Source organism: Zosterops lateralis (assembly GCF_965231275.1).
Source record: "Zosterops lateralis genome assembly, chromosome: 21".
Taxonomy (NCBI): Eukaryota; Metazoa; Chordata; class Aves; order Passeriformes; family Zosteropidae; genus Zosterops; species Zosterops lateralis.
Window position 1 is genome coordinate 5667464 of NC_139781.1, and position 10455 is coordinate 5677918.

Genomic DNA, 10455 nt, shown 5'->3' on the forward strand with positions numbered 1-10455 from the left:
CCCAGGAAGTCCTCTAAATACCTGCAGGGAGGACACTATGTCCCAGTGGGCTGAGAGCCTGCAGCGGTGGGGGAGGGAAAGAGGAGGCTTGACCCAGAGCTGGGACATGAATAATTAAAGTGGCTCAAGGGCTCATAACTGCATGCCCGTCATGCTTCACATCTGTGGGTGGAGTGATGGGGGCAGCCTGGAGTGTCCCCAGAGCTGTGGGAGGCTGAAGGGGCAGGAGCCAGCTCCTCACAGCTGCAGAGGGGCTGGAGAGCTGCTGCAAGTGCTCACCTGCATCCCCCTGGCTCTGTTGCAGAAGGACAAGAGGACACCATCCTGTCATACGAGCCAGTGACGCGGCAAGAAAGTAAGTCCTGAGCTGAAGTGCCCCGTGCCCACTCGAGTGTGGCCACCTGTGTCCCCAGCACAGCCAGGGTGTCCAGTGCTCCCTCCCCTCCTGCCATACCAGCAGGGCACTGGGTGGATGCAAGTGGAGTCTCATGTGTTGTGTGCAGCAGGGGAGCCAGGCGTGCACGGCTTTCCCTCTGGTCCTCCACTGCCCAGTTTTAATCGACAGAAAAGATTTGTGTTATGGTATGCAAGACCAAGGGAGAGATCCAGAGCTAAAACAGAGCTGGGCTTTAGTCCTCAGCCGAGGACAAGATTATCCCTTCCTGCCTCAGATGTCCCTGCTGCAGAGCAACCCTCCCCCAGCCCACAGCCTTTAACCCTGCTTGATGCTCAAACCCTGCAGACCCTTTTGCAGGCTGAATAGTCCCAGCCTTAGTGGTCTGTCCTTGCCAGAAGCTGGATCTGACTCTTAGGCTCCCATTGCTCCCCGAGCTCCATGGCATCCTCGCCCAGCTGTCCTGGTTGCCTGGCTCCTGCCCCAAGCAAGGGAGCAGCTTTGCTGATCTGTGACCCTGGAGACCTGCAGAACCTTCCCCGGGGCCACGCAGATGGTTTGGGTCAAATGGGAAGGACATGTTGACCGTGACCAGGAGGAGATAAACTCACATGGAGGAGGCACCTTTGGGTGCCCATTGTGAGCAAGAGCACCCCACTGCCAGCAGGGAGAGGGCAGGTCCATGCCAAAAGTGGCAGTAGGGTCATAGGTGGGGCCTGAGGTTGTGGCTCTTGTTGACAGTTCACTACGCGAGGCCGGTGATCATCCTGGGGCCGACAAAGGACCGGATCAACGATGACCTCATCTCTGAATTCCCACACAAGTTTGGTTCCTGCGTGCCCCGTAAGTCCCTTGCTGGAGGGAGGGGAGAGTGGTGGCTCTGCTCCTTGCAGGGTCTGGCCCATGGTGTGGGGAGGGCCCTGGGAGCACAGGTGGGTTTTGTCCCTCCCCGTTTGTTGTGCATCACTCTGGGTTCACTCTTGCTGCCCGCTCTCCTCCAGACACCACCAGGCCTCGGCGCGACAACGAGGTGGACGGGCAGGACTATCACTTTGTGGTATCCCGGGAACAGATGGAGAAAGACATCCAGGACAACAAGTTCATAGAGGCTGGGCAGTTCAATGACAATCTCTATGGGACCAGCATCCAGTCAGTGCGAGCGGTGGCAGAGAGGGTGAGTGTCAGGTGGCATTCCTGGGACTGGGATACATCCAGCCCAGACCCACACGCATTCAGCAGTTTCCCTCCTTCCCCTGTGTTGTTAATGATGGGCTGTAACCACATTAAGCAAGCACAGCACGAGCCTCTCCTCCCTCCAGAGTCCTGCCAAGCCATGTGGCTGCTTTTCTCAGCTGTGTTACTCTACCTCAGCGTGGTACCTCTATCGTCCAAACTCCACCCAAAATCCCAGCACTGCTGGCCCAGCCTTGTGCTCAGGAGCTCACAGGGTAGAGATACTTGGATGCTCTCAAAGCAGCAGCGTTCCTCTGGAGGAGTGCTGGAGTTACTCAGGGCTTGTAAATAGTTTCATATGTCCAGACAAAGGCTCAGTCCCTTTGCATTGTTACTGTCCTGCCCTGAGCAAGCAGGAATGTGAGGCCATTGGGAGCTGGCTTGTGTCTCAGGAGTGGGGTTTCGTTTCTGTGGCTCCTCCCTTTTCAAGCACATCTGTATGAGCAAGCTGTTTCCCACACAGAGTAGACTGTGTGGGTAGGTCTGATCCTGACTGTCTCCTTTCCAGGGGAAGCACTGCATCCTGGATGTGTCTGGCAATGCTATCAAGAGGTTGCGACAAGCACAACTTTATCCCATTGCCATTTTCATCAAACCAAAATCCATTGAAGCCCTCATGTAAGTGCAGCACTGTGCTCTGTGCCTCTCCAGCTGCTTGTCCTGCTGCTCCTGGCCATAGGTAGTGCAGGCTGGAAAGGATGTGAGAGCTGAGCTTGCAGTTCTTCTGAGCAGTAGGACCAGAGAATATTATCTGTGAGGAGATTCAACAGCTTGAGACTGACCCTGAGATCAGAAGGAATTCTGCTGGCACCAAGGGGCCTGGGAAAACCCCTTCTCAAGTCAGAAAGGGTCAAAAATGCTTATTTCTGTGTTTTATGAAGATGAGAAAACTTAGGCAAGCAGGGAGGAGACTTCTGCAGCGGTCTCACAAATTTCAGGAATTGTCTGAATTTGAATTCCCTTCCATGCTGTGGTGAAAGAGGGTGGGGTAAGTGGCAATGGGAAGAACTGGTGGAAGTTGAGATGAAGTGCCAAGGCAGCCTGGAGTCTGTGGGGAAGGGCCTTGCCTTTGGGAGCTGGGTCCTGCACAGCTTCCATTCCTGTGAGCAGAGGATTCCCAGGCACCCTGGCTCTGTGGGCTATTTTTGCTTCTGTTCATTGCTAAGAAAAAGAGCTAAAAACTTCCTATTTTTTGTGCATGGCAGGGAGATGAACCGGAGACAGACATATGAACAGGCCAACAAGGTCTTTGACAAAGCCATGAAACTTGAGCAAGAGTTTGGAGAATATTTTACAGGTGAGTGTCCTGAGCAGGCTTGTATCTGATTTACTTCATTTTTCCATGCAGCAGCTGTGACCTCTCTACCAGCACTGTCCTACTACAGGGTCATGGGAAAATGTCCAGCTTCATCAAAGCAAAAAAGAAATGGCACTTTGCCAGGAGGGCTCTGCAAGGGGACTGCTCCAAGATCACTGGATAGGAGTAAACCAGTGGTAGAGGAGGAGACAAGTTGTCAGGCAGGATTTTCTGAGTTTGTGAAAGCTTATCACCAGTGTCTACAATAATAAAAAAAATCTAAAAATCCCCGAGCAGGGGAAGCACAGGGTTTCAGGGTGCTGCAAATCTACAGGAAGTAAACTCCCTGCATGGGAGCTTTTTCAAAGAGAGAGAGGAGAAGTTTCTAAAGAGGAAAGATAAAAAATTAGTGACCTAAATGGTGGAGACAGTCCTGAGTTATTACAAAACATCTACCAAAAAAGACTGGAAGTTTGGCTTGCTTCCTAAGAAGTCTTTGCTCAAGAGCCAGTCCAGGGTTGCTGACACTTTGTGCCTGCTGAGATGAGCTGCTCATGGCACAGGCATCCTTGTGCATTAAGAAACTAATGTTTGTAGCATGATTAATTCTGGAAAACCACAGGGAGGTGAAGAGGCAGAGAAACTGGTCTTCCATCTTTTCTCCAGTGCAATAGCTGTTTCTTCCTAAGTTGAGGAATGATAATGTTGCCAAACTGTGTATTACCCACCTAACAGCTACTGGGAAAAACCCCAGGCAGGATGTTTTCCAGAAATTGATTTCAGCTGGGCAAATATTTCGGTACAAACATGGCGAGCTTTCCCCATACCTCCTGTCCTGGGCTCCAGAGCTCCTGGCTGTTCTTCCAGGAAGACATGTCACAGTTTTGCAGGCCCTCCACATGCCACTGTGCACTTGGAGGGCGATTTTGATGTTGACCTGTGCAAAAGGAATGCTGTTGGCTGAAATGTGTTGAAAGAACTAGGTAATGGGCAGAGAGATGGTCACTGTCACAGGTTCTGTGCCAGCAGCTTAGACTGAGGGAGCAGAGTTGCTGGAGGATGGTCCTGGCTGGCTTACAGAGGCAGGCTGGATTACCAGAAAATTTTGGCCCTTCATGTGGATCTTGCTGTGATGTGAGCAGCACAGTGAAGTGCCCGGTGCTGTGTCTGTGCTGTGCAGCAGGGCTGGGCAGGGGCTGTGCTGGGAGCACTGGCTGCATGCTGGCCTTTCCCAGCCTCAGAGCTCTGTGTTCCCACCCCATAGCAAAGGAAGCAGCAAACACTGGAGCCCTCAGCAGCCTGCCAGAAGGAAAACCAGAGGGAAGGGACAAAGCTGTCACCTGGGGTGCTTGGTGCACCCCAGTGAGCTGCCCCAGGCCTGCCTTCCCTCTCTGGTCAGCGCAGCCATGGCGGTGCCAGGCCCGGCGCGGTGCCTGACACAGTTTGCAAAGCTGATTAGCCGCCTGGTGTGAGAGCCCTGCTGGCCCTAAGCACAGCCAGGAGCTCTGCCAGGCAGGATCAGCACTGGCTAATCCCCACCGAGGTGCTGCTTTAACCCTCTGTGTCCAGGGCAGCTCCTCTGACACCCCCTGGCTCAGTCCCTGCTGGCTGTGCTCTCCAGCCCTTTGGGGCAGTGGGAAGGCTCTCATAACTCATGGTAGTGCTGCCTGTGCTCAAGGTCTTGCTTGTTCTCTCCTCTTGCAGCCATTGTACAAGGAGACTCTCTTGAAGAAATTTACAGCAAAATCAAACAGATCATTGAGGACCAATCCGGGCACTACATCTGGGTCCCGTCCCCAGAGAAACTCTGAAGATGTCTCCCACCTGCTTCCCTGTGAGCAGAAGATCTCTGAAGTCCCACCCATCCAAGCCCCCTGCCCCGAGGGGGAGGGATATGAAAACTATTCCTGCTCCCTTTTTTAGATCGTCGCAAAATTGAGTTTTCTAGTCCTGTTTCTTTTGTTGGGATGAACTCATACCATTCATCACGTGACTGTTCCCACCATTCCTGCATGGACCTTCCCACTGCTCCATTAGAGACAGATGAGAACCCATTCAAGGTCGTTTTTTTATTATTATTATATTATTATTATTATTATTATTATTATTAACTAAACAAAGAATCAAGATGGGAGGAAGCAGCTAAGGACTAATGTAAGAAAACAAGTGAAGCAATGGACTCTGAACACATGAGCTGGTATCAGAACTCCAGGGGCATTTTTTCCAAGTGTGACTGTCTAGCAGCTCTGAACAGTGCGACAGATGGGCAGCAGAAAGCATTTTATTTATCTGTATATGTAATTTATATATAATATAGAGGAGAGATATTATATATATATTATATATATATATATATGTATGTGGACTAGGAAATCTGAGGGACCTCTCTGAAAAGGTGTTGTATTATTGCAAGGTTCTTTCAGTTCCTCTGTCCCAACCACTCAGCGTAGGGAGTCCACTTGGGCAGGAAGAGCTCAAAACGGTACCAGGTGCTTTGGAAACTTCTCCTGTCCAGGCCAGTTCCCTGCAGCCACCCTGGGTCTGAGACAGGGCAGAGACTGGTGCTGCCTGGGCAGGAGGGACCAGAGCAAGGAGCAGCAGCTGGCCTGAGAGAGGCTGGGAGACAGAGACTGAGCAGGAGGCTGCGGAGCAAGAGAATGGATGATACTACATATTAAATTGCACATTGTTTTACACACAACCTTATGTGTTTGCATGAGAGGTTTCCTTTTGGTTCTATTTTTTTAAGCTGATTTTAAACCAAAACCATATTGTGTTGTTGTGTTGGCTTTTTTAATTATTATTATTATTATTATTGTTAATATTATTATTATTCCATTTTTCTCTTGTTAATGATGAACTGAATGGGTATAAAATCCAGTTTTTTAACTTATTTTTTAAGCTGGCTCTATTGTAAATAGAATCTAGATCTGTGGTGTTTAGTTAAGAAATACTTTACTGGCCACATGGAACAAATGTACTCACTGTCCTGTGTTGCTGTGAAAAACCTGGGATGTTGGAGTGGCCCTGTGCCTGTGGATGCAGGTGGAATGACCCATTCTGGCTTGTGGCAGCACACTGGCATTCTCTTCTGCATTAGCCACTGGCAGGAAAAGCCCCCAGCTGTGCCTTGGATGGACACTCACATTTTCCAGATCAGTAACAGAATTGAAAACCTTCCTCTCTTCCCTGCTCCACGCCGAGTTCCCAGCCCTGCTGTGTGCAGGGGCCAGGGGTGGCTCTCCCAGGGGAAGGGCTGTCCTTCCAGCAAAGGTCACCTTGCCTGTGAATCCTGTGGCTGAAACTGGGTTCTGCTGCCTCCCCCAAGCCACCCCAAAGCCCTGAAGTGGTGCCCCAGCCTGCAGGCTGAGGGGCAGGGAAGGCAGAGCTGCCCCATCCCCTGGGCACTGGCATTTTTCAAGAGAGGTGACTGCTGGCACCAAGACACTTGGCCCTAAGCTGAGACCCATCTGTCTTTGAGGACACTTTGTCTTCTGTGCTTGAGTGGGGCTCCAGTGTGGGGACAGACCCCTGTGTGGAGCTGGGGACACTGATGTGGCCTTTGAGGAGTGTGTGCTGGGTACTCAGAGTTCAGGTCCCAGTGCTTCCACCTCACAAAGAGCTGGTGGATGCTGTTCCTCACACAGTGCCACACCCCACAGCACAGGAGGTCACCACCAGGTAAGTCTCCTCTTGCCCCTGTTTGGCAGGGACAAGCTGTGGTCCCCTCTCCCCAAGGTGATGGTCCAGTGTGTCAGTCAGTGCCTGGCACACAGCATGAGTGGAGCTGCTGTAAGACTGTCCATGTGCTCCCTGGGGAGAAGCTTCCTTTGCTCATCCTGCATCCCAAGGAGCCCTGCAGGGACCCAGCAGCTTCTGGGGCCAGGACACAGCCCTGCAGGAGAGAGGCAGCCGTGAGCACAGAGGGGGAGGGCAGAAGGATTCTGCCATCGATGGGACCGACCCTAAAGGAGCACACAGAACTCTGGCAATGGATTCCTGTCGGGCATCCAGCCCCCTGCCCCGCTGGTCCTGCTCCAGCTGCTATAAATGTCGGTCCCTGAAGAAGTGGAGTAAGTGAAACAAAAGTCCTTAAGGTGCTAGTCACACATTCCTATCTTTTTTTGTCTTTTTTTTTTTTTTTTCTTTTCTTTTGTTTTTTCTGGTTTTTTCCTAATAGCCTGTCTCCCTCTGTCAAGTCACCTGGAGAAAAAAAGATGATGTACTCCATGGCATAGCTGACAGTATCGAATCGATCATGACAACAGTAGTTGGTTAACAGTGTTTCTTCCAAGGAGACATATATTTTTAATAAACAGAGAGTTGCAAAGAACTCTTGTCTTTGAGACCTTCTTGTAGAGTCCTTCATTGTGTACCAGATCTGGGGGTTGTTTTGGTGCTGATGTTAGCAACTCTTGATATGGTCTCTCCATGGCAAACTGAAGTGTTGACACTGGTTTAGGGAAAAAAAAAAATTAATATAAAATGTGGTGCCTGAGAACTTGCTTAGTGGAAGGAAAGGAAATCTAAAACAAGAAAAAGAAAATAGAAAATAAAATGAAGTGGGCTTATTTGGAGTGTAACTCAGCTACTGAAAAGTACTTTTGGTTGGGTTGTTTTAACCCAGGTTAAGTCTGGCCTGATGACACAACACCATGAATGTATTTTGGATCGTGGCTTGAATTGTGGGGAGGTTGTTTTACAAATAATAGGGTTTATGTGCTGCTACATAATCGTTCTTGTATTGGATATAAAGACAACAAAGTAAATACATAGTCCAGCTAATATAGAACTTCTTTTTACAGTTTTAACATGCTGTTTAAATATCAGAGAGAAGAAAAGTTGTAAAGACAACTAGTGTAATTTTCAGTACCTTCAAATGCAGAGAAATGTTCATTGGGAAGACAAATGTGGTTCAAGGAATGTCACAGTACTTTTGTGCCTGAATCTGCTTTGTCATTTAGCTGAGCTGAAGGAAGGGTGAAGGGGTTTGGTTTTAAAACATTAAATTTCTTTTTTACTTTCAAACTGCACAGAAGAGAAGCAAATTGAGATTTCAGGGGAAGAAGGATGTTGTGCCAGCTGAGCATGAGCATTGAGTTTGCTGACTGTTCAGTTCGTGTAGCTCACTGGACAAATTAAAAACCATTTAGAAACTCCTTTAACTGATCAGATCAACAGCCTGGTGGTGGTGGTGGTGGTTGTCCACAAAACACGGGGAGATTAAGCAGTTGCTAAGCAGATCTGATGCTGGAATTACCACTCTTAAAAATCAAAGTGTTTGCTTGCATAAAGATGGATTTGGAGTCATGGATGAAGCAGCACAGAAACTCTGTCTGCTGCTGTCTGCCCCACAGACACAGGGGCTGCAGACATAACTCCCCTGGCAAACCATGATGTGTCCTGAGCTCATATGTCACCTCGAGCTGCTCTGACAAGGAAACATTCAACAGGGAGAGGAACACGGGGATATGTTCTCAAATAAACCCTGTCACTCCTGTAAGGCAGAACAGCCTCTGGAAGAGAAACCAGCATGTGAAGAGAAAGAGGGTGGCACGGAGAAGGAACCTGCTCTGTTAAAGCTGCAACCACCCATTTTCCTGGTTGCTGTGCCAAGCAGGACATTTGCAAAGTCCCGGCCCAGAAAATAGCAGACCATGGTCCTGCTAATGGTCCTGTCTAGTTGTGAAATGTAGGAGCTGTTTCTTTTCTCTCCCAAGATGTCCTGCTACAGCTGCCTGCAACAGGCAAGGAACTAATCTGCCCTAAGACCCCTCTAGAAAATTATACTGTAAGCTGCTTGTGCTATAGAGAAACATGTCTGTGCTTCTGTCTGCAGCTCTGGGTAATTAGCTCACTTAGCTAAGCAGAAGAGCACAGGTTGTGCTGTGAGGTTCACTGGAAGAGGGGCTTTAAAGGAATGTAATTATAATTTTCTCAAGATTTTTTTTCCCCATTGATGGAGCTGTCTTAGATACGCCCATTGTTGCTAATGATGCTTGGCAGCACAAGCTTCAAGAACTGCTGTTCTCTGCTTTCCTCAGGCTGTCACAGCAGGATTCATGGCACTGAAGCATCTGCTGGGAAGCAGGTAAAGTTATCATTGTGTCAAAGCTGTTTCTTTCCTTCAAAAATCCTTGGGTACACCTTGATTTTCAGTGTTTATTTATATCTCTTGCCTCCAAAATGAGGGTCACTTGTTTACCTCTAGGGTTTTTAACCTGAAGGAAACACATAACACATGGTTAGACTCAATCAGGGCAGCATCTCTGAATGGTGCAAGCACGTGGGAGCACTTATGGGACCTGCCATAGCTGGTTGGGGCCACACTTGACTCAGCACAGGGGTGACTGTGGAATTTCCTCCCCTAGTTCCAGTGCTCTACTTGACAAAAGCTTCTGCCCAATCCTCTAATGAGCTTCAGTCCTCTTCCAATTACCTTCATTTCTGGTTACTTACTGTGGCCACTTCTAAGTGTCAGGGGCCAGGCCAGCCCCTCTTCCTGTCCTGCCTCTCCCTAACCCTCAGTGCAGCCACAACAGCGGGAGCAAAGCTCTTCCCACACTGTGTGGTGGGAGGTGCAGCCTCGGTGGAGAGCTGCTGGAGAACGCTGCTCCTGCTGCAGGTGCCTCGGTGCTGGAAGGGGCTCTGGGGCTCAGCAGCTGAGCTGGAATCTCCTCTGCCCTGCCCCATTCCCAAACTCTTCTCAGCAAGGACGATTTTCCCAGGGCAGCCACAATCCCATCAGTCCCAGATGGTCGGTTTAGAATCTCCCTGGACCCATCCTTCAATTCCCACTGCAACTCCCTTGTGCCTCTGCACTGCTGCTTCTCCCCAGATAGTTAAGAAGTTATCCAATTAGGGAGAAAAAAGGGGCATAAAATACCAGCTGGGGAAAAGGGGGTGAAGTTTGTGACCTCCTGCCCAGGAGGATCCATTTGTGTCCTCAGAAGTAGGGAGGACTCTGCAGTACAGAACCAGCGTCCAGCACACACTGGAACTTCCACAGTGATGTATAAATAGGAAACTACTGCTGCAATGCCACCCTCTGGAGCCATCTGCACATCCAGGGATGAGCACACAGCCTCCCTGAGCTGAAAGAAATCAGGGATCAATGAAAAGATAAGAATGGGGAAGGAATGAATAGCTCTATTTTTTTTTTTTTTTTTTTTACAGGTCAGCTGTTGCTGGTTTAAAAATATTTACAAGCCACAGTCACCCCCGATGGGTTACTGAACTGTAAAGCAACTTCTAGTAGCAAAACTAACCTGGACCAGCAAACACCTGCAAAGGTGTGATTGCACACAAACTACTACTGGGAACGGCCACTGGAAATGCAGATAATTACAGTCTGATTCAACCAGGAGAGGAATTCTTGCCCTACTTTAGCACTCTGGTAAATACTAAGCCTGGAATAAAATGTACTGAGTAAAAATGTGCAGGAAGAGATGAGTGCTATCAGCAGACTCTGAAACTTACCTTCAGTGCTGTCCGTAGCATAAAAGAAACCAAACTGAGTATCTCCAAGGAA

At 49.3% G+C, this 10455-nt stretch overlaps 1 protein-coding gene across 3 annotated transcripts in view; it reads left to right on the plus strand.

Annotated features, from left to right (window-relative positions):
* DLG3 (discs large MAGUK scaffold protein 3) overlaps window positions 1-7579 on the plus strand; it is a 78178-nt gene extending 70599 nt beyond the window's left edge. For 2 of the 3 annotated variants that reach the window (XM_083876389.1, XM_083876390.1), the window contains exons 7-12: window positions 305-355; window positions 1136-1237; window positions 1396-1568; window positions 2136-2245; window positions 2833-2924; window positions 4629-7575. In XM_083876389.1, coding sequence (XP_083732515.1) covers window positions 305-355; window positions 1136-1237; window positions 1396-1568; window positions 2136-2245; window positions 2833-2924; window positions 4629-4735 — 635 coding nt within the window. In that variant the 3' untranslated portion in view covers window positions 4736-7575. Of the gene's footprint in view, window positions 1-304; window positions 356-1135; window positions 1238-1395; window positions 1569-2135; window positions 2246-2832; window positions 2925-4628 lie in introns of all 3 variants that reach the window. The other variant, XM_083876391.1, reaches the window with a different exon arrangement.
* The last annotated feature ends 2876 nt before the right edge of the window (window positions 7580-10455 follow it).